Source organism: Macaca mulatta, chromosome 4 (assembly GCF_049350105.2).
Source record: "Macaca mulatta isolate MMU2019108-1 chromosome 4, T2T-MMU8v2.0, whole genome shotgun sequence".
NCBI lineage: Eukaryota > Metazoa > Chordata > Mammalia > Primates > Cercopithecidae > Macaca > Macaca mulatta.
In genome coordinates this window covers 146,974,120-146,996,272 of record NC_133409.1, presented here as the reverse complement: position 1 = coordinate 146,996,272, position 22,153 = coordinate 146,974,120, and the positions used below count along the sequence as shown (strand labels likewise).

At 51.2% G+C, this 22,153-nt stretch overlaps 2 protein-coding genes across 17 annotated transcripts in view; both read left to right on the top strand.

Moving 5' to 3' along the window:
• Positions 1-12,310, top strand: part of ZNF76 (zinc finger protein 76) — a 36,008-nt gene extending 23,698 nt beyond the window's left edge. For 2 of the 16 annotated variants that reach the window (XM_078000195.1, XM_078000193.1), the window contains exons 3-15: positions 2,535-2,615; positions 2,729-2,806; positions 3,855-3,938; positions 4,030-4,229; positions 6,644-6,760; positions 7,019-7,094; positions 7,654-7,779; positions 7,934-8,113; positions 8,930-9,163; positions 9,257-9,420; positions 10,117-10,251; positions 10,798-10,911; positions 11,479-12,310. In XM_078000195.1, the coding sequence (XP_077856321.1) occupies positions 2,535-2,615; positions 2,729-2,806; positions 3,855-3,938; positions 4,030-4,229; positions 6,644-6,760; positions 7,019-7,094; positions 7,654-7,779; positions 7,934-8,113; positions 8,930-9,163; positions 9,257-9,420; positions 10,117-10,251; positions 10,798-10,911; positions 11,479-11,583 (1,694 nt within the window). In that variant the 3' untranslated portion in view covers positions 11,584-12,310. Of the gene's footprint in view, positions 1-2,534; positions 2,622-2,728; positions 2,807-3,854; positions 3,939-4,029; positions 4,230-6,643; positions 6,812-7,018; positions 7,095-7,607; positions 7,780-7,933; positions 8,114-8,929; positions 9,164-9,256; positions 9,529-10,067; positions 10,282-10,797; positions 10,912-11,478 lie in introns of all 16 variants that reach the window. The other 14 variants (XM_015136193.3, XM_015136192.3, XM_015136195.3 and 11 more) reach the window with 9 other exon arrangements.
• Positions 12,311-13,205: 895 nt separating this feature from the next.
• Positions 13,206-22,153, top strand: part of DEF6 (DEF6 guanine nucleotide exchange factor) — a 28,024-nt gene continuing 19,076 nt past the window's right edge. Inside the window, exon 1 of the mRNA XM_015136191.3 lies at positions 13,206-14,273. Coding sequence (XP_014991677.2) covers positions 13,917-14,273 — 357 coding nt within the window. The 5' untranslated portion in view covers positions 13,206-13,916. The remainder of the gene's footprint in view (positions 14,274-22,153) is intronic.

Sequence of the window (22,153 nt, the reverse complement as noted above, 5' to 3'; positions counted from 1 at the left end):
TGTTTGAGGAAATAGTAGGCTAAGTTTTTTCTTCAGACAACTCTTCTCAACATTTTGTTTTCTACCTTGAAGTAGTACCCACTCTGCTGGCAGTAGCTTGCCAATGCTTTCAGAACCCCAAGTACTGATGCCCTTGCCAGGACAGATAAATTGTTAAAATGAGGGTAGCCTACTGCTCTGTGGGTGGGAGGGAAGAAAATGGGTTCCTCTTCCCCCCATCTCAGCTGCCTTTCCTATTTCTTACCTTTATCTCCACCTTACCTGCCTTTGGTTAGTTGTAGGACTGTTAGTTACTGACCCCAAGAAGACTCAGTTTGGGAACAAGTTTGGGTATTCCTCTAAAGGATAGATGTCAGCAGAGACTTGGACTGGAAGTAACTGTCTTTCCCACCTGAGTGCTCAGTTTCCTAAACCTCAGTCTTCTAAGGAAAGGACAAATCACTTGTCATTAACTTTTTTTTTCTTTTTTCTTTCTTTCTTTTTGTTTTTTGTTTTTTTATTTTGAGACAGAGTCTTACTTACTCTGTCGCCCAGCCTGGAGTGCAGTGTCACCATCTCGGCTCACTGCAACCTCCACCTCCCAGGTTCAAGCGATTCTCCTGCCTCAGCCTCCCAAGTACCTGGTACTACAGGTGTGTGCCACCATGCCTGGTTAATTTTTTTGTATTTTTAGTAGAGACACGGTTTCATCATTTTGGCTAGGCTGGTCTTGAACTCCTGACCTCAGGTTATCCGCCTGCCTCAGCCTCCCAAAGTGCTGGGATTATAGACGTGAGCCACCACACCCAGCCTAACTTTTTTTTTTTTTTTTTCTTTTTGAGACAGGACCTCACTCTGTCACCCAGGCTGGAGTACGGTGGTACAATCTCAGCTCACCGCAACCTCTGCCTCCTGGGTTCAAGTGATTCTCCTGCCTCAGCCTCCTGAGTAGCTGGGATGACAGGCACCGCCACTGCACCCAGTTAATTTTTTTGTATTTTTAGTAGAGACAGGATTTCACCATGTTGGCTAGGCTGGTCTCGAACTCCTGACCTCAGGTGATCTGCTCGCCTCGGCCTCCCAGAGTGCTAGGATTACAGATGTAAGCCACCATGCCCAGCCTTTTTTTAATTTATTTTTTATTTTTTTGAGACAGGGTCTTACTCTCTCACCCAGGCTGGACTGCAGTGGCACAATCATGGCTCCCTGCAACCTCTGCCTCCTGGGCTCAAGCAATCCTCGCACCTCAGCCTCCTGAGTAACTGGGACCACAGGCATGCACCACTACACCCAGCTAATTTTTGTGTTTTTTGTAGAGACAGGGTTTTGTCACATAGCTCAGGCTGGTCTCAAACTCCTGAGCTCAAGCGATCCACCCACCTTGGCCTCCCAAAGTGCTCGGATTATAGGCATAAGCCACCAAATCTGACCATCATTACCTCTTCAATCTCTCTTTCTTTCCTTTCTCATTTCTCCTCTTCCTTCCCCCTCTCTCAGACTCATTGGACACAAGGAAGGGTCGTCTAGTTCTAATTTAAAGAGCCTTATTAGAAGTGCTTTCCAGTTAGGTAAAAGAAGAGTAATATCTTCGAAGTCTGGAGTCTTGTTCATTTTTATGCTGCTTGTTGTGTTGCCTTAGGTGATCTAATTTTTTACTAGAAAATTGAAATGAAAATATCAGAGATCAATGAAGGAACCATTACTCAACAGTGGCAGTAGAATAAGACCTACATGGACACATAATAGCATAATAGTTGTACTCACATAGTTCTCTATTGCTTTACTTTCCATCTCTTCTAAAATGCATATTGGGCTTATAATAAAAGCTAGAATTTATTGAGGGCTGACCATATATATATACCTGGCACTCGGAATTCCCAGTCTTTTATATACATTAACTCATTTAACCCTAACAGAAACCCTATAAGAAAGACACAGTTTTCAATCCCCATTTTACGAAAAGGAAACTGAGGCACGAGGTTAGTTAAATAGGCTGTCCAAGAGCACACAGCTGTTAAGAGGTAGAGCTGGAATTCAAACTCAGGAGGCCTGGCCCGGTTCCAGAGTCTATTGTTTTTAACCATTAAGTGATGTAGCCTGCCTTCACAGGGACTCCTGGTCTTAGCACACTGTCATAGTGAGGGATGAGGGGATATGTTTTGATTTTGTTAGTTTGAGGTATATCTGAATTTTGACCCATTGGGGCCCATCCAGGTTTAAGGGCCATTAGTTCAAGTCTCAGCAACTTACTATTAGGTTGGAAGTTTCCACTTGGCTGGGCATGGATAGAATAATAAATGAAGTTACTCCTCCTGTCAGTAACTGGAAGGGAATCTGTTGGGAGATGATGGGTTCTGGCAAGGCAAGTGTCTTCACCCTTAGTGTCTCAAGGCCCAGGCCTAGGGAGATGGAGCAAGGGAACAAGGAAGATGTTACCCATGCTTAGACCTGCAGCCTCATGCCTAGAGACTCAAATAAATCTCAGCTAAAAACAGGCAGGTGTTTATTAGCCCTCTTCTGGTCCTGGCCCATTTCTCTCCATTTCACCCTAACAGGAGAAAAGCTTCTTGAAGGGCAGGTGATCCAGCTCGAGGATGGGACCACTGCATACATTCACCAGGTGACGGTACAGAAAGGTGAGGGCACCCCAACACACCATGCCTTGTGGAGGGAAGCCTGACAGCCCCCACCAAGGGACCCCTCCATGACACTGAGCCCCAGGGAAAAGCAGGCATTGCTCCCGTTACAGAATCTCTCTCCTTTGAGGATGGTCAACCTGTGCAGCTGGAAGATGGCAGCATGGCTTACATACACCGCACACCCAAAGGTAGGGTCACCATCATCACAACTGGGGAAAGGATGGGAGGCCGGACAGGAGGATGGGGTGGCACACAACTGGGGTGTAGACATGGGAGCTGTCATCTCCACGGTACACACATGCTCACCTGGATTAGCAGCCTTGCCCACCTTCCCTGGTGCAGACCACAGGAGCAGCTATGTCTGCCACCGGGAGGTGAGCCTTGGGGATCAGTCACATGGACTTTGATGGTGGCCTTGGCTCCAGCACAGCCACAAAGTCTTAGGGCTTTAAATAGGACCTGAGGATATCATCCAAGACGAGGATAAAAAACTAGTATTTAAGAATGAAGCTCCTAAGGTGCTGAAGAATAACAATTTATTCCTTCTGCAGGTAGTTTCTTGAGTGACTGTTGCATGCCTGGCATTGTGTTAGGTGTAGAGTATACAAGAGAGAACAAAGTCAGACATAGTCCCTGCTCTCCTAGAGTCTAGAGGGGGAAATAGAAGTGAAACAAGCCATCAGTGATGAACTGATCATACAAAGAGAGATCAGGCTCAGGGAGGGCTTCTCTGAGGAAGTGATGCTTGAGCTGAGAAGTATAGAATGAGGTAGACTTAGCCGGGGGAAAAGGGATGGCAGGGAGGGTTCAGTACTTCAGGCAGAAGGAATAGCATGTGCAGGCCTAGAGCTGGGGGAAGAAAGAACAGCACATTCCAGGAACTGCTAGGAGCAAGAGCCCTGGGAGCAAAGGCAGAATGAGCAGGAGGAAACTGGAGAGAGAAAGACAGCGCTGGCGCACTCTGGGTTTGAGTGTCAGGGTGAGGATTTTGGTCTTTATCATGAGACCAGTGGGAAGCATTTAAACTCTTTAGGCAGTTAAGTGACATGGTCACAACTGTGTCCTGCAAAGATCCCTCTGGATGTTGTGCTGCCTGGAGGGACCTAGAGGGGGTGAGGAGTGACTGGTCAGGAGGCTCTTGTGGTCATCTAAGCCAAGATGATCATGGGCCCCTGTCAGGTCCTCAAGGAGCTTGTGAGTTCCCATTTAGTGTACCATAGGAGACCTCGTCCTTAGGTGAGACAGCCCCAGGAGGAGGAACAGCAAGAGTGGATCACAAAGTGAAGGACCATGAGAAATTGGATGCTGAAACCCTCCTTGGTATATGTATCTCTCATTAACTTAAAGGTAGGGTCCCAGCTGTATCTCTTCCCCTTGTGTGGCATCAGGGCTAACCGCGTGTTCCCTGCAGAAGGCTATGACCCCAGCACCCTGGAAGCCGTCCAGCTGGAAGATGGCTCCACTGCCTACATTCATCACCCTGTGGCTGTGCCATCGGAGAGCACCATCCTGGCCGTACAGACAGAGGTGGGCTTGGAGGACCTGGCAGCAGAGGATGATGAGGGCTTCAGTGCAGACACAGTGGTGGCCCTAGAGCAGTATGCCAGCAAGGTGAGCATGCAGAGCCTGACACAGTCTGTCACTCTCTAGACAACGGGGCCTTGCCTGTGCACTGCCTCTTGGCCCTGCCAGAACTTCGCCTCTTAAGAGGGTAAGGGCAGCCCTGTGCTTGGGCACCATGTGGGATATTCCCTTTGCCCCTCCACCCCAGCTCCCCCAACTCACCTGTCACACATCGTTGTCTAGGGCATGCAACACAGCCTGGCCTGGCTGCTGACAGCTGTTTACGCTCACTTTTGTTTACGCTGTCTCTGCAGAGGGAAGGCTGCCATAAGAAACAGTGACATCCTTATGCTGGGGAGTTAGGCATAGCTTCACTTTGGCTGCTGTACTAATCCTCTGCACTAGCTGGGAAAGCCCTGCCAGTGCCTTGTATGAGCTTTCTAGTCCACTGAGGTAATTGTATTTATTTCTTCTCTGTGACTCACTTAGTCATTTGGAAAATTAACCTCAGTGAGCTATGACAAGGGCATGTGCAACAGAACAGCTGGGATTCCTGGATTATGAGGCCCACACAGTAGCTCAGCTGGAAAGGATAAGGGTCCTGGCTCTGCAAATACCAGTTAGTCCAAGTTCTTTCTGCCGGAACCATGGTCCTGCCTGTGGGGAAAAGTGTACAGAGATCTCTGAGCTTTCCAAACCAGGGTGTTCCCTTCCTGGAATGACTGCAGAGCCTCAGGCTGAATGTACCAGGGCTTCCTGCATGTTCCTTCCTTCCAGCAGTTTTACGCGAAGATGGGGGAAGTTTTTTATTTATAACGAAACCAGTGTGGCTGAATGGTGGAGGAAAAAAGGAAGTCCCTATGTCTTTTCAAAATGAAGCACAGGCTAGGTGCAGAGGCTCACACCTGTAATCCCAGCACTTTGGGAGGCTGAGGCAGGTGGATCGCTTGAGTCCAGTCTGGGCAACATGGTGAAACCTCATCTCTACAAAAAAAATACAAAAACAAATTAGCTGGGCATGGTGGTGCCCACCTGTGGTCCCAGCTACTGGGAAGCAGAGGTGGGCGGATCACGAGGCGGTGATTGCAGTGAGCTGAGATTGTCCCACTGCACTCCAGCCTGGGCAACAGAGGGGGACCCTATCAAAAAAAAAAAAAAAAAGCAGCAGCAGCACAAAATTTTACAGCAGGCTACGTTCACTCCCACCCCAGTTCCCTGAGGTATATTTTAAAGACCAAATGTGAGATTCGATGTTGATGTAAAGAGAAGTGGATTTTATTTAACTCATGAGCCCTGAGATCTGTGCTTGCTCTACCGCTACCTAGTCCAAACTTGGGTCAGTCCCTCTCCCAGACCTCAGCTTATTCCTAATATGATAAGATGGGACAAGATGATCTCAGAGGTCACTTTTATCCCCGATGTTCCTTGATTCCCGTGATTACCCCAGGAGCTAGTGAGACATGGAATGAAATCCAAGTGCCTGTGTGGGTTAGCCCGCCAAGCAGGTCTGGCCACCTCTGACCCTACCCTTTACCCAGAAGCTGCTTAAGTGTCTATGAAACTCGCAGCTGCTTGAGCCCCTGAGCTGGAGCCTAACTAGACAGACCTTGCCATGAATTTGGCGTTACCCCTGTGTCCCCTGCTCACCGTGACTTGCAGAGTTCAGTTTCAGGAGCTCCTGGAAAGACCAGAGTGTGATTCTGAAACATTCCAGAAAGAAAGACTAAGGAACAGTCCCACCAGGACCCTGCCCCGGCAAGCAAAAGAGCAATAAGGGCTCTTTGCATCCAGGGGCTGGTGTGAGATGGGTGGTTTCAGCAATATCCCCAGAAGAGGAGACAAAAGGGGAGGACTTGTCAGCTGGGTGCTGTCATTAGAGCTGACATTTCTGGTGGGAACTGCAGCACTCCCCTGGGTGCTTCTGGTCGTGGCCACCTCACTCTAGGCCCCATGTCCTATCAGATGAACCTGGGTGAGCTCATCTCCACAGCAAGCCCCCTTGTTTATGTACTTTTTAAGCACTAGTTTCATGCCAGGAGTAAGGGGACCCCTCCCATCAGAAGATGGAGGTCTTGAGAGTTGCAGGCTCCTAGGCGTGTGTGCTAAGAAGGAGGGTTTCTGGCACTTGGCCCAGTGCAATCATGGCCATTCAGACAACCTCCCTTTCCACCTTACCTAGCTGTCTATGTGATATCCTTTCTTCAATAGCTGTCACAGCCACTATAACCTGTAGGTCTCCCTTTATCCCATCAGAGATGGGTGGTGACTCCCCATGCCCACCCTGTTTCTTCTGTAGCATGCCCCAGCATCTGTTCCTTGTCTGTCTAGGTATGTTCTTCTGCCCCAGAGGCCCCTGACAGGCTTAACCCTGCCTATTGGGTCTTAAGCTGTCAGCAGGGCCCTGTGTCCCACCTTCTTCACTGGGGAGAATACATATAGGGATCTCAAGATTTTTCCCCCAGGTTCTTCATGACAGCCAGATTCCGCATAATGGAAAAGGACAGCAAGTTGGAGACAGAGCATTCCGCTGTGGCTACAAGGGCTGTGGGCGTCTCTACACCACCGCTCATCACTTAAAGGTAAGGTTGCTGGTAGACAGCCATCAGCTCTGCAGTCTTCCCTTCCAGGCTGTAATTCTACCTTTCCACTTTGATTGGAATTGGTCCCTGCCCTCAAGTTGCTGGAGGGAAGAAATGAGGGTACACAGGAATGTCAGGACAGAGCGTTTGACACACATGAGTGGTACAGGAGGGAAGAGAATCAGGGTCCTAAAGAAAACCAAAGAACCCAGGTCATACTCTTGCTCCTCTGAATTATGTGATCGCTTGTCCTCACAGGTGCATGAACGAGCTCATACAGGTGACCGTCCATACAGATGTGACTTCCCCAGCTGTGGAAAGGCCTTTGCCACAGGTAACCTGCCTGGTGGGCTGCTTCCAGTTGAGGGTGGAAGGTTCTAGTTCTGTTTGGGATCTCCGTGAAGGGAACCCAACAGCAGGCTGCTTTCCTGGAGAAACTACCGTCAGAGTACTCTGACTTGCAGGGTGCTCTCTCTGGAGGAAACCTTGTTACGGGAGTGAAAGGCAGCATGGTTCAGGCCAGCAGAAGGAGCCTGGAGGGTTGGTGGAGAGACCCAGCCTCTTGTGTCAGCTCTGATGCCAACCAGCTGTGGATTATTGGGTGGGCCATTGCATCTCTCTGGGCTTATTTTCCCCTCTGTGAAACTAGGACCTTTAGTCACGAGTTCTCTTAAGTTTCTTTCATGCTTATGTTCTGGTATGGCTCCAACTGCACCTGGAGAGGGAAGCAGGGCAGAGTGGGCTTTTCCAGCCCCTGCCCAGGCAGGGGTGGGATAGAGGCAGACATGGGTTTCTTGAGCCAAAGGAGATGGAGAGCCTGTGCATGAGGTGGATGGTGGAGGATGAGACCCCACTGGGTGCTCATCTCACCCCTCCCTGCCACATGTGGACAGGCTATGGACTGAAGAGCCACGTTCGTACCCACACTGGTGAGAAACCATACAAGTGCCCAGAGGAGCTGTGCAGCAAGGCCTTCAAGACCTCAGGAGACCTGCAGAAGCATGTCCGTACCCACACTGGTATGCTGGGCCCTGCCCACTCCAACCCCATTCCCTGGGCAAAAGGAATTCAGCTTGCCTTTCAGACTTAGACCTGGAGCCCGGTACCATCCCCTGCTTGCTCTGGCATGGCCCTCTTTCCCACACCCCTCCTCACATTCCACCATTTGCATAGGGGAACGCCCGTTCCGGTGCCCTTTTGAGGGCTGTGGCCGCTCCTTCACCACGTCCAACATCCGCAAGGTACATGTGCGCACCCACACAGGCGAGAGGCCCTACACCTGCCCGGAGCCCCACTGTGGCCGCGGCTTCACCAGTGCCACCAACTATAAGAATCATGTGCGCATCCACACAGGTGGGCTAGCTGGCATGCGAGGACTACCCTCGCTCAGGCCCCAACCCCTCTACTGTAGTCTTCCCATCTAAGACACATTCCCAACTCCCAGCCCAGAACCCTTCTGTGCCAGCCATTCCAGGCTGGTCTGGGGGCGGGGTTTCTCCAGAACAACTCCACTTGCAGTGAGCAGTTCCTCCATTTCCAGTTAGATCCAATCTGAAAGGTATTGCCAGTCCTCTCTGGGGTCCCTCAGCTCTCTACCACCCCTCTACACCCACCCTGAACTCTCCAACTCTGACTGAGCTCCTGAAAAGAGGCCAGGGTCAGGAATGGTGGGGAAGAAGCAGAGTGAACTGTTGCCTTCAACTCTTCACCTTATCCGCCGTCCATGACTCCTGTGTATCCTCACCCTCCCCAGTGTTGTGTGCCCTCGTCCAGCTTTCCGTGTTGTCTCTCAGCATGTGTGTCCCCTCTTTCCCATCACAACTGATACTTCAGTCATCCTTGCCTCTTGCCTCTGCTGTTCACCACTCTCACCCTCCCACCCTCAACCTTGTAAGCCCCAGTGCCCCCACCAGCCCCTTCACTAGCCCCAGCCTTGCCCTGTCCCCCATTTCCTTTCCACCTTGTCTCTGGATTCAGTGGTTCAACACTCTTGTCCTCTCTGTGTTCCACTGGCCATCTTCCCCAACCCTGTCCATTCAGAGTCTCAGGTCTCAGTCCCTCTCCCTCCCTCTGGCTCTCCCTTCACCAACCCTGTCCCTGACCCCTGTCCCCTTAGTTTCCCCCTTGCCAGCCCCAGTTCCCACCCCCCTCACAGCCCAGTGTCCCCAGGGGAGAAGCCATACGTTTGCACGGTGCCAGGCTGCGGGAAACGCTTCACCGAGTACTCGAGCTTGTATAAGCACCACGTGGTGCACACACACTGCAAGCCCTACACCTGCAGCACCTGCGGCAAGACCTACCGGCAGACCTCCACCTTGGCCATGCACAAGCGCAGCGCCCACGGTGAGCTGGAGGCCACGGAGGAGAGCGAGCAGGCCCTCTATGAGCAGCAGCAGCTTGAGGGTAAGGGGAGTGGGCAGGGAGTGAGAGTGGGGACAAGCCAGGCCTCCCCATGGCATCTGGTAGCAGGTGTCAGCCTTGGCTCTCCTCTCCCAGCCGCCTCTGCAGCCGAGGAGAGCCCGCCACCCAAACGACCCCGGATAGCTTACCTTTCGGAGGTGAAGGAAGAGAGTGATGACATCCCAGCCCAAGTGGCCATGGTGACCGAAGAAGATGGGGCCCCCCAGGTGGCTCTGATCACTCAGGATGGTGCCCAGCAGGTACAGGCCCTGGAGTACAGAGGTGCCACACTAGCTGGCACTCTCCACTCTCTCTGGGGACTCTGGGAGCCTTGAAGTTCTGACAGCCCCACTGCCACCCAGCTTCCTGTTTCAGTTTTATAGACCTCGGAGGCTGAGGCTGAGGGGACCATATCTTGTAGCGCAACCTCTTCTCCTGTGCTTCCAGCTCAGTCTCTGGGGCTTCTGGAGCACAGTTAGTAGTTTCTCTTTTTACTTGGAGGCTGACAGGTCCTGTTCATCTGAACAGGACATGGGATGTCCTTCTCAAGAGAGGCATGTGCGTATAGCAGCCAGAACATGATATGGGGTCTGAAAGCTGGGGTCTGGTCCTACCAGTGTACTAGCCAGCTGCATAACCTAACCATACTCTTGTTAGAAAGTGCATCTGTGCTTTCTAGAGTTGTTAGGACACAATCAGGTGGCGACCCTGAGCTACATACAACAGGGCCCAGAGGCGAAATGGTGATAAATAGAAGTAGGCAGTGGAATTCTTCTAGTGTGGCCTCTCTTTGCAGCCTTGGACCCATTTTGTTTGCCTGTCACCCATCCCTTCCACCACTGTGACATGAAACTAATAAGCTGACCTTGTCTGGGAGAGCAGGTATATCTTCCTTAGGGACTTTCAGACAACCCTCCACTGACACTGCCAGCTCATCTTCCCCCTCCTGTTGGCAGGTCAGCCTGTCCCCGGAAGACCTCCAGGCCCTGGGGAGTGCCATCAGTATGGTCACCCAGCACAGCAGCACCACTCTCACCATCCCCAGTCATGATGCCGACCTGGCCACATCTGGCACACATACAGTCACCATGGTCAGCGCCGATGGCACCCAGACGCAGCCCGTATGACCAGGGGGTTTGCTTGGGGTTTCTTATTTTGTCATTCCTTTCCATGGGGTGGGCATTAAAGTGCACTCTAAACTAGTCAAGCTTTCTTACCAGGACAAAGATTCCCCACAGTTCCTGGGCCATGAGCAGCTCTCATCTTTAAAAGCAGTTGAATGGAGGTTAAGAGACACTTTATACATCTCAATTCAACCCTGACTTGTTTTGCAACCTTAGGCAAATCACTTTTCCATGGACTTCTGTCCATCTTCAAGTGAGAGGATTAAAATATCTCTGGAATTTTTTACAGCTCTGTCCTGTGATTCAAAATCCCTAAATTAAATTGGGCTGTAAGTTGGGAGGAAACCCAGCCTTACTCAGATCTGAGCCTCAGGCTAATTAATCTGACCCATATGGTTTTATCCATTCTCTTCTGGGTTGTTCCCAGCACCGTAATTGGAGGGATGTTTGTTTGGATCGTGGGGAGGGAGAGTATACTGCGGGTGGAATGGAAGACCTCCTTTTGCCTTTTAGGTCACAATCATTACCTCTGGGGCTGTGGTGGCTGAGGACTCAGGTGTAGCATCTCTTCGTCATCAACAGGTGGCACTGTTGGCCACAGCCAACGGAACGCACATTGCAGTGCAAGTGAGTAGAGATCTGGGAGGAAAGGGCATCCCACGGCCAGAGAAGGCAACAAGGAATAAAGGGGAATTAGATGAGGATCTTGAAGAGAAGGGTATCTGACTCAAAAAGAGCCCATTTCAGAGGACAGATCCCTTTCCTCCTGCATCCATGCATCTGTCTCAGGCTCACTCTTGGCTGAGGCAGAATGTTGAAGCCTCTTCTGGCCTTCAGGATAACTCCGATGGCAGTCTACCTGTGGTCCAAGTCTTTCTTTGTGTCTCTATTTCTTCATCTGGAAATTGAGGAGGCTGAAGTAGATGATCACCACGGTTCTCTTCAGCCAGTCCTTCCTCCGTGAGCAAGCTGGTCTCTCTGACCCTGACTATTCCAGGGCGCCCTGGCCATGCCTAGCCTAATAGGACTCTTCATCTGTGAACTTCATGTTTATTGGAGCCCTACTAAGTGCTCAGTGTGTGGCACTGGATAGATGGGGGAGAGTAAAAAAAAAAAAAGTAGGCCACATACTACTAACACTGGAATCTAGCAGGGAGGATCTCACTCCTTCCTTCTGCACCCCCTTCCCCACAGCTGGAGGAACAGCAGACCTTAGAGGAGGCCATCAGTGTGGCCACCGCGGCCATGCAGCAAGGGGCCGTGACCCTGGAGACAACAGTGTCGGAGAGTGGCTGCTGAGTCCAAGAGGGCTGGGTCTCATACCATGCTGGAGGAAGTGCCATGCTGCATGGCCACTCTTGCCCCCAAGGGCCCAAGCTGTGGCTGACACATGGAAGGTGGCCACATAGGTCTCTGGGGTGAGAAGACAGCAAGAAAATGGCCTAACTGAAGGAAATGGGGACCCTGCCCAAGATGGGGGCCAGGCAGCTGGAATCACGGGAGTGCATCATCCCCGGGAGCTGACAACAAACCAAGCTACACCAGGGTGCCCTCCTCTCAAAATCAGCTGGGTGCCCGCTCTCCTAAAGAACACCCTTCTGGCCCTCCATCTGCTCTCCTTCTCAGGTAGAGATTGGGGCTGCTATGGGAACTGGCCCTAGGGGAGAGCCACAGACAGCTCTTCAGCCCAGTAGCAGCAGAGCAGGCCCTGTCCTGCCCTCCCAGCAATAACCACCTTTCTGGAGGCCAGCTGAGATGCCTGTACTTGGCACCAGGGACTTCCTGACACCACAGTCAGTCAATTCCTCAGGGGCCTGTGGCTGGAGAAAAGGTGCCCAGCCCCCACCACTCCTCAGCTGCCCCCCAACCTCTCTATGGCAGAGAGGTAGGGAGTGGCCCTGTACATAGACTGCTGGGGATTGGGTTTGATTTGTTTTTTTTTAAATTCCATTTTGATAATTTTTTTCCTGCTCTGGGTGGTGGTGGCACATGGATGAATGAGTATTTAATAAAAGTTCCAAATTTCCACCTGGGTCCTCCATCCTTTCAGCTCTAGGCCCGGGTGGCAGGGTTGGTCAAGTCAGGCTCTCAGCCCTGTCTCCCTGGCACAAACCCCACTCAGCCTTGGTGCCAGAGTGGTGGGGCTGGCCTGCCAGGGACACAGATGGGAAGGAAGCCCAGTATAAGATAAAGCCCTGAGGAGCTGCTGGTGGCTTCTTGCCCACAGCTAAGCAGGTGGGCTCCAGGGTGGCCAAACAGGACCAGGATGACCGCTGCTTCCAGGCTCTGGCTGAATCTCGGGCCTCAGGTGATTAATCTGGAGGAACTCTTTTCCTGCCTTTTCTTGTGGAATTTAGTCAGAGCCCCTCCAACCCAGCCACCCCCAAATCACACAGTCAGCTTCTCCAAGAGGGCAAAGCCCCAGGTTAGAGTGAGGCTGGGGGGCACCTTTGCCAAGGTTACTGAGGTTCAAGGAGCAGAGTCTGATGCCTCTGGAGCTGGTCTTGGCTCTATTACCCAGCTCTGTGGGTGCCCACCTAGGTATCTAGGACTGTGCTATTGGATTTCAAAGCCACAACCACGCCCCAAAAGTGAGTTGGTGAGACCAGATCAGCTTTGGCGGGAGGAAGGGATACAGGGGAAGGCACTTGATGGGAAGAAGCTCTGGGTTTGACTCTGCCTAGAAAGGAACATTGCAGGGATTAGAGGTGCCTCTTTTCCTCTCTCTGCTGTGATGGATATGCCCCAACCCCTTCCTGCCTCCTAGGATTGGAACCCCCTCCTCTGATCCAGGCATCCTCTCCTAGGATGCCTAGAAAGCTCCCATTTACTCTTGCTACCAGCTCCTTGGGAAGATAGGGGCAGGGGCATGCTTCCAGGCAGGGGGTATTCCCAGAACCTTAGTTGGAGGGATGTTTATTTGGATTGGGGGGTAAGGGGAAGTGTCTCAGAATTGGCCTGAGCAGATGTTTTCAACATCTGTGATCACCATTCCTGGTGTGGGTGTGTCCCAGTCCTTTTGGACACTGGATCTGAAGAAATGGAAGCACTGACGTGGAGGGCCCTGAATCCCAAGCCTGCTGCTGCTGGGACCCTTAAAGTTGAGGTGCACCACAAGGCTCACCACTGCGTGTTTCCGAAAGTCCCTAGTGTCTTCAGGGCCTCTGAGGCTACAGTGGGCAGTGCTCAGAATACTGTTTAGAGCCAATGCTGAGGGGACAGGGAGCCAGCAAGTCAAGTGCCACATCCTGACCTGGAGAGGTGCCCTGGCCCATTTCCTTCTCCAGCTTTGTGATACTGCCTTTGTTTCCTTCCACTTGGATGGAGTCCCGCCACCGTGGTAATATTAAGTAGCACCAAAAGCTCTACCCAGAGCCTACTATGTGCTTTACATCCATTCTCAGACATTCTTACAACACGGAGGCATTTTTCCTGCTTTACCAATCAGAAAACTGCTCAAGGAGATTAAGTAACTTACCCAAGGCCTCCTATGTGTAACTAGGACTGGACCTTTAGTCTGTCTGACTCCAATATCAGGATGAGCTTGCTTTTTTTCTCAGCAAGCTGCCTCTGGGAGCCCTAAAAGGCTCCAGAAGGCTCCAGGACTGAGGAGGCTTCTAAAAGGGCCTCACATGCCCCAGGAGCCAGGTGGATACAGAACGAGGGTTCCCACTCTCAGAGAGTTGGTCCCCAGTTCCCATGCAGGGAGTGGAGCTTCTGAGCACTGCCAGAGCAACAGGCAGGGTTCTTGCCAGCACGGAGCCTCACGGAGTGAGCAGGCAGGTGGAGCTCTCGCTCCACCGCAGCCCCTCTGCGGTCTCTGCAGCCGTTTGCATTTCCTGAAACCGGATCTTGGTGTCAGAGCCGCCCCCAGCCGGGCGGGCGCCTCAGCCATGGCCCTGCGCAAGGAACTGCTCAAGTCCATCTGGTACGCCTTTACCGCGCTGGACGTGGAGAAGAGCGGCAAAGTCTCCAAGTCCCAGCTCAAGGTGAGGGGCACCCAGGGCCCAGGGGAGGAGGGCAGATGCACCACACCAGCCCTTGCTGCCTGGGAGCCAGGTGTGGACACTGTGCCACTCCAGGGGCACCCAGCCATCCAGTGTCCCGGGCCCAGGGTCAGGGGGTTGGTCCTGGGTAACTGGGCCAACATAGCCTGGTCGATGCCGCTGCCCACCCTCCAGAGACCTAGTGAAGTATGCGCAGAAACCTTGTGCAGAACTGGGCCCCACAACTGGAGGCCAGGGGTTTCTGAGGGCCATCATGGGGTTCTGAGGGCCAGGAGCCAGGCCACATCCCAGACTCCATGTGATGAGCACACACATCTCCACAGAGTCATGCTTGGGCACGCAGTCTGCTCTTTCTTGCCGCTTCCTCCTGACTTTCAAGAGAAACAGTTAGCCAGTACTTGGCAGTCATTTCCTTTGGAGCTGAGAGAGGCACAAAGGGGCCGCCCCCAGTCCCAAACCAGTCTGGCCTGCCTAACCCTGCCCCCCAGGTAGAAAAGAGCTGCGGAGTGGGTGAGGACTGAGGACCCTATTATACTGCTACCCAGCTCACCCCCCTATCCCCTACACATACCGGGTTGGTAAACTTACCTTAGGCCTTGAGACCTCAGGTAGGGAAGGGGTGGAATCTAAGCCCAGGAAAATCCCCATCAATGATTGTCCTGAAGTCAGTCATCTGGCCTAGACAATTTCTGGAAGACTGAGGAGTTTTTCTCTCTCTTCCTCTAGTCGTCCATTAGTGCTGCCTTCCCTACCCTAGTTAGTGGGGAGGAAGCAAGGCCCTCAGCCACTAGAACCAGTGAACTCTGGGGGAAAGGAGCAAGGTAGGCCTCAGCTCTCTTGGACCTGCCATAGGGGTGCCTTCATTCACTCTGCAAGTACTTGAGTGCCCCTCGTGGGGCTCTGTGCCTGGCATGTGGCTAGGCACTAAACTCCTGGTGTCTCCCTACCCCATCCTCCAAAGGAGATGTGTGTGTCTCAAGGAAATCTCCATTCTTAATGACCGAGGTAGAGGGTGCCTGGGAGATGAATGGGACAGAATAGTTACTGTGCCCCACTACAGTTCCAACCCCCGACTTTACTGAACTTGGACGTGAGGAACTTGAATATCCCAGACTTGAATATATAGAACGAGGGTTCCCTCTCTCAGAGAGTTGGTCCCCAGTTCCCATGCAGGGAGTGGAGCTTCTGAGCACTGCCAGAGCAACTGGCAGGGTTCTTGCCTGTTGAATATCCCAGACTGGTCCTATGTTACAGTTCCTTACCTGGATTTGCGAAAATCTAATAGATGATTTCACTCCCCCAGGAAGGAGAGCCCACTACCATCTTTTGTCACCTGGGGAGAACTTCCTAACAGATTCTTCCTTACATCCTATTTAAATCTCTTGTATTGTAGATCATGTCATTTGGTTGGGTTCTCAGTATAAATGGAAAAAAGTCGATCATCCAAAATCCATTTCTGCAAACTCTGTATCCCATCCCTATCTCCCACCCTGCCCCTTTAATATCTTGCCAGACAATACCAGCCCCCGTGGCTCTTTGCTTCCAGGGTAACATTTTTCACCTCCGTATTACCTGTGGCCCCGAAACCTCTCCAGGCTCTCTCTGCCCTTCACATATGGAAGGTACAGCCTTTAACTGGCTTCCCTTTTCCTGGTGCCATCAGCCAGTAAAACTTCCTAGCTTGAGCCTCTGTCTTGCCCTCTAAAAGGGCCAGTACCCACTCCCTCACCCCCATAGGTTGCATATTTCTAGGGAAATACTTCATGGAGAGCTTGCATGCTTGAACTGTCCACTGTCTGTACCTCATCACAGCTCATATTGAGCCTAATGCCAGCAACATCTGTGGTCACACAGGATCAATGATAGAGTTCACTCCTACTTGACAGAAAAGTTGTCCACTCTGGAAGCCTGAGCTAACAGTGGGAGTCTCAGGGGCCAAGTGGGGGTGGGGCAGAAATGGCAGGGCTCCGTTCAAGCCCATAATAGTGAATATTGGAAGGGGAGGAAGTAGTGATAGTGTCGAGGGGTGGGGATTCCAGCAAAGCAAAGGAGTAATAGAGAAGTGGTCAAAAGGCAAAGGAGGAAGCAGACGAGAGAGTTATACAAGCAGGGCCCACCTCTCCCCTGAAAAGACTTGGGGCTGAGGGAAAAGACCTTGGAGTCAATCTGGTTTTTTGTTGTTGTTGTTTTAGAGATGAGATCTTGCTCTGTCACTCATGCTGGGTACAGTGGTGCAATCATAGCTCACTACAGCCTCAAACTCCTGGGTTCAAGCGATCTTCCTACTTCAGCCTCCTGAGTAGCCGGGACTACAGGCACATGCCACCGTGCCTCGCTAATTTTTTTATTTTTTATTTTTTAGAGCCTGAGTCTGATTATGTTGTCCCGGCTGGTTTCAAACTTCTGGCCTCAAGTGATCCTCCGGCTTCTGCCTCCTGAGTAGCTGGAATTATAGTCTTGAGCCACCTCACTGGGCTGGTTACTAAAACCATCCCTAGCCGTAGGGTCCTGGGTTGGGACCTGGCAGGAGACCTGCACTAGCCCAGGGCAAGATGTGTCGGTGGGTGACATTTGCCACTTCTCCTCTAATGTGTTGGTAGAGGGGCTCCCAGTGGCTATCCTGGGCAAACCCATGATGAGGCCAGAGGGTAGGAGGAAGAACAGCATGTCCTCTGAGAAAAGCCCAAGGAGTGGGGTTGTTTCTCCTGGAGAAGAGAAGGCTTGAGGGAAAAAACAGATACTTCTTCCTCTCTTTGATTTCTTGAAGAAAGCACAATGGCTTCGTCCAGTTGGGTTGAGAACAGAGAAAGTAAACCAATAGGAACGGCACTCCTGCCCAGGATGGATTTAGGTTGAACACAAAACTTCCCAGGAGTTGAGGGCTGTGAGTTTTTGCAAGGTTCCCAGAACCACTTCTTTTTTTTTTTTTTTTTTTTTTTGAGACGGAGTCTCGCTCTGTCGCCCAGGCTGGAGTGCAGTGGCCGGATCTCAGCTCAGTGCAAGCTCCGCCTCCCGGGTTCACGCCATTCTCCTGCCTCAGCCTCGCGAGTAGCTGGGAGTACAGGCGCCCGCCACCTCGCCCGGCTAGTTTTTTTTTTGTATTTTAGTAGAGACGGGGTTTCACTGTGTTAGCCAGGATGGTCTCGATCTCCTGACCTCATGATCCGCCCGTCTCGGCCTCCCAAAGTGCTGGGATTACAGGCTTGAGCCACCGCGCCCGGCCCCAGAACCACTTCTAAAAACATTTAAAAGGTAGCCATCCTGACAGAGGGCTGTAAAGAGGGGAGCCTTTGGGAATGATGTGTGTCCTACTGACCACACCCTCTTCCCCAGGGGAGCAGTTTTGATTTCGGGACTAGTGGAGAATCAGTTGATAATTTGGCCTCCTTCCCCCCTGACTATCAGGCAGTGGGGTGAAGGGTATGTAGATGGAGCAGTGTGTCTCTGGTTTGATGAGGATCTTAAGGAGGCACCAGGCCTACCACTTCCTCCTTGACTGACAGGAGCTGGGGGAAGGGAGGGAGGGTAGACAGGGTCCTTCCAGTCTCCTGCACCTCCAGCTGACATTCAGAGCATTCCTGGAGCCCAGAGTGAGACTCTTGCCCACTGAGAGTCAATGAGCTTCAGGTTTTGCCGCCTCCGGAGAGGGACAACCACCTTCTCCTTAATGGAGGAAAAGTTAAGAACAGCTCCAGTCCAAAAACCTGCTGGCTAGGATCATCAGCTTTGTCCTGACCCCTGTGTGCTACTGGTCTCTCCAAGCTAGGATTTGTGGGTAGGGAAGGGAGGATGATTTAATGATGTGCAGAGCACTTGACTCAGAACCACACAGGCTTGGATCCGTACTGCTCCCCATCTGGGTGACTTTAAGCAAGTCACTGTCGGTCTTCAGTTTCTCATCTATAAACCAGGGGATTGATCACCAAGTCATCCAGCCAGCCTACAAAAATAAAGAATAAATTCTGTACCTCAAATAGGTAAAATTGGTCTGTGATGCAGCCTCTCCTTTCCCTTAACTGGGCCTCTGTCTCCTCTGACGCCCACACCCAACCCCGCCAGCCCCCTCTCAGAAGGTGGCACAGCTAATCCAAAGATTCCCACCTTTTAAAATTTCCAGTGTTACTCCATGATAGTAGTTATGCTTTTCTAGTAACTCACTAGAATACATTTGGTAACTCTTAAAAGGAGCTGTGTCTTTTTTTTTTTTTTTTTTTTTTTTTGAGACAGAGTCTTGCTCTGTCACCCAGGTTGGAGTGTAGTGGCGTGATCTTGGCTCACTGCAACCTCCACCTCCCAGATTCAAGTGATTCTCCTGCCTCAGCCTCCGAAGTAGCTGGAATCACAGGTGCCCACACCACGCCCAGCTAATTTTTGTATTTTTAGTAGAGCCAGGATTTCACCATGTTGGCCAGGCTGGTCTTGAACTCCTGACCTCAGGTGATCCGCCTGCCTTGGCCTCCCAAAGTGCTGCGATTACAGGCATGAGCCACCGCACCTGGCTGGATCTGTGTCTTTTAAAAGGGTCACTTCATTTAAAGACCTTGCTGGGCACCGTGGCTCACACCTGTAATCCCAGCACTTTGGGAGGCCATGGCAAAATAATCACTTGAGTCCAGGAGTTTGAGACCAGCCCTGGCAACATAGCAAGACCCCAACTCTACAAAAAACGAAAAATTTAGGCATGATGGCGCGTGCCTATAGTCCCTGCTACTCCGGAGGCTGAGGTGGAAGGATCGCTTGAGTGGGAGAGGTCAAGGCTGCAGTGATCCGTGGTTACACCACTGCATTACAGCCTGGGCAATAGAGTGAGATTCTTTCTTTAAAAAAAAAAAAAAAAAAAAAGTCAATTTAGGAGCGAAATCTTTCTGAAATCATTGCTGGGTGCTTTTATGGATTCCCAAACCCTGGGGATCCTGAAGGCTGGAAACTACAGAATCAGTTCTTGCTGACTGTTGCCAGCATGGACCTGACACCCACACTTGAGTTTTTAGGATCCCCAGTCCCCACATCTGAGTTTTAGAGGATCCCTCAAGTCCCGAGAGGAGAACTACTCCCCTACATGCCTCCAGAGGAAAGAGTGAATAGATGAAGCATCTCAAATGTCAGTGACTGCCAACTCAGAGGCCAGGGGCTCCCTGGGTTTGTGGAGACTGTGGGAGTCCTCTCTGAGGAAACCCGAATGGCTGCTTGTGAAAACTACACCTGGACCCCACCCCTGGAAACTCTGAGTCAGTAGGTCTGGGCTGGGCGGGCATGTTTCAGTTTCACCAGCTCCCTGGGTGATTGTGGTGCTCAGCCAGGGCCAGTGCACTATAGAGATCAAGAGCAGGACTTTGGAGTCAGACCTTGGGCAAGATGCTTCCTGTCTTTGAGCCTTGATTTCCTCATCTGTAAAATGAGGATAATGAGAGTGCCCTCCTCCAGGGCTGAGGATTGATGGAGATCTGCAAACAAGCTCCTGCTCACAACTCCTCTGTCACTGTCATTTCCTTTCCAGCATGACCCCTCCCCTAGTCACACCCTCTCTCCACCCCCAACCCCTACCACACCCAGGAACAGGAAGCTGACAGTCTGAGGTCGGCCCAGCTCTCTGGAGAGAGGCCCTGAGTGTCTGGGCATTTAATTCTTCCTTGTCCTGGTATCTGACAGCTCGCAGAGGTCAGAGTCTCTGCCCTGGGCTTTTCAGAATCCAGTGGCAAAAGTGCAGGTGAGGTGCAGGTCTTAGGGACAGTACACGATGACAGAACTAAGCTCAACTGTGCTGTTATGTGGCAGGTTCTGTCCTGGGGTGAGAGGGCATTCATAGATCCTCTCCTAGAACTCTCTTTTTAGAGAGATGAAAACTGAAGCCCAGTAAGGCTAATATGCTCAGTGGGATTTAGTCAATCTCTGGCTTTTGTATTTTGTCTGCTTCTTCCCATGAAGTGTTTAAGTTCATTCAAGAGATATTCATTGAGCATCCATTAGGTGCCAGGCCCCCTGATACCACAGTGAAAAAAACGCAAACATTTCTACCCTTGTAGTGCTGACATTCTAGTCAGAGGAGGCAGATAATAAACTAAATGAAATGTACAATATGATGAAAGATGATACATGACATGGAAGAAAATAAAGCAGAAACGGGTAGGAATCATGGAGGTCAGGCAGGATTGGGTTACAGGTTTAAATAAGGCGATCAGGCCAGGCAGGGTACCTCACACCTGTAATCTCAGCACTTTGGGAGGCTGAGGTGGGTGGATAGCTTGGGCCGAGGAATTCAAGACCAACCTGGGCACCTTGGTGAAAGCCCGTCCCTACAAAAAATACAAAAATTAGGCCCAGCACAGTGACTCTTGACTGTAATCCCAGCACTTTGGGAGGCCGGGGTGAGTGGATCACCTGAGTCAGGAGTTCAAGACCAGCCTGGCCAATATGTTGAAACCCCGTCTCTACTAAAAATACAAAAATTAGCTGGACGTTGGTGGTGGGCACCTGTGATCCCAGCTACTCAGGAGGCTGAGGAAGGAGAATCGCTTGAACCCGGGAGGCAGAGGTTGCAGTGAGCCGAGATCATGCCACTGCACTCCAGCCTGGGCACAAGAGCAAAACTCCATCGCAAAAAAAAGAAAACACACACACACATACACACAAAAATTAGCCAGGTGTGATGGCGCACACCTACAGTTCCAGCTACTCAGGAGTCTGAGGTGGGAAGATCACCTGAGCCCAGGGGGGTTGAGGCTGCAGTGAGTTGTGATTGTGCCACTACACTCCAGCCTGGGCAACAGAGCGAGACTCAGTCTCAAAAAGTAAGGTGATCAGAGGATATTCCACCTGGTCAGGGAATACACATTCCCTGAGAAGGTGACATCGAAGTAAAACCAGGGAGGAGGAAAGGGTTTGAGCCATGCAGTGACCCGGAGAGAAATATTCCAGGCTGCAGGAACAGTAAGTGCAAACGTCCTTGGGCAAGAATATGCCTGACCTGCTGGAGGAACATTAAGGAGGCAGAGTGGCTGGAGGCAAGTAAACAAGAGGGATGAGGTCAGAGAAGGTGCAGCAGGCCAGGTCACATGGGGCCTGGAGGCCTGTAGAAGGACTCAAACTTTTACTCTGAAAATTATGGGAAACCATTGGAACATTCAAGTTAGACTTTAGGAGTCAGAAAAATTCAGTGAATGGGGGACGTTATACTACCTTTGGAGTCAAGGTTGAGATTAGACTCATTGCTGCCCTCAAGGAATGTAGAACACCCAGAAATGCTCACACAAACAGTGAACAGCAAAAGAATATTATTATAGAGCAACTTAATAGGACAAATTAGTATCTGTGGTTAATGGCACCCTTTTTCATCCCTATTGTTTTAAATTTTATTCTAAAGACAATATATGCTCCTGGTTTAAAAAAAGAAAACACACAGAAGAATACAATGTTAAAGAAGAAATTCAGGGCTGGGCTGTGGTGGCTCATACCTGTAATCCCAATACTTTAGGAAGCCGAGGCAGGAGGATCGCTTGAACCCAGGAGGGCTTCTCCTGCCTCAGCCTCCTAAAGTGTTGGGATTACAGGTATGAGCCACCATGGCCTGGGCAATATAATGGGAACTCATCCCTACAAAAAAAAAGAAAAAAATTTTTTTTTTTTTTTTTTCCCAGAGAGAGTATGGATTTGTCACTCAGGCTGGAGTGCAGTGGCACAATCTTGGCTCACTGCAGCCATGATTTCGTGGGCTCAAGCAATCCTCCCACCTCAGCCTCCTGAGTAGCTAGGACTACAGGAGTGTGCCACCACACCCGGCTAATTTTGGTATTACAAAAAAAATTTTTTTAACTTAGCTGAGCATGGTGACGCATGCCTGTAGTCCCAGTTTCTCGGGAGGTTGA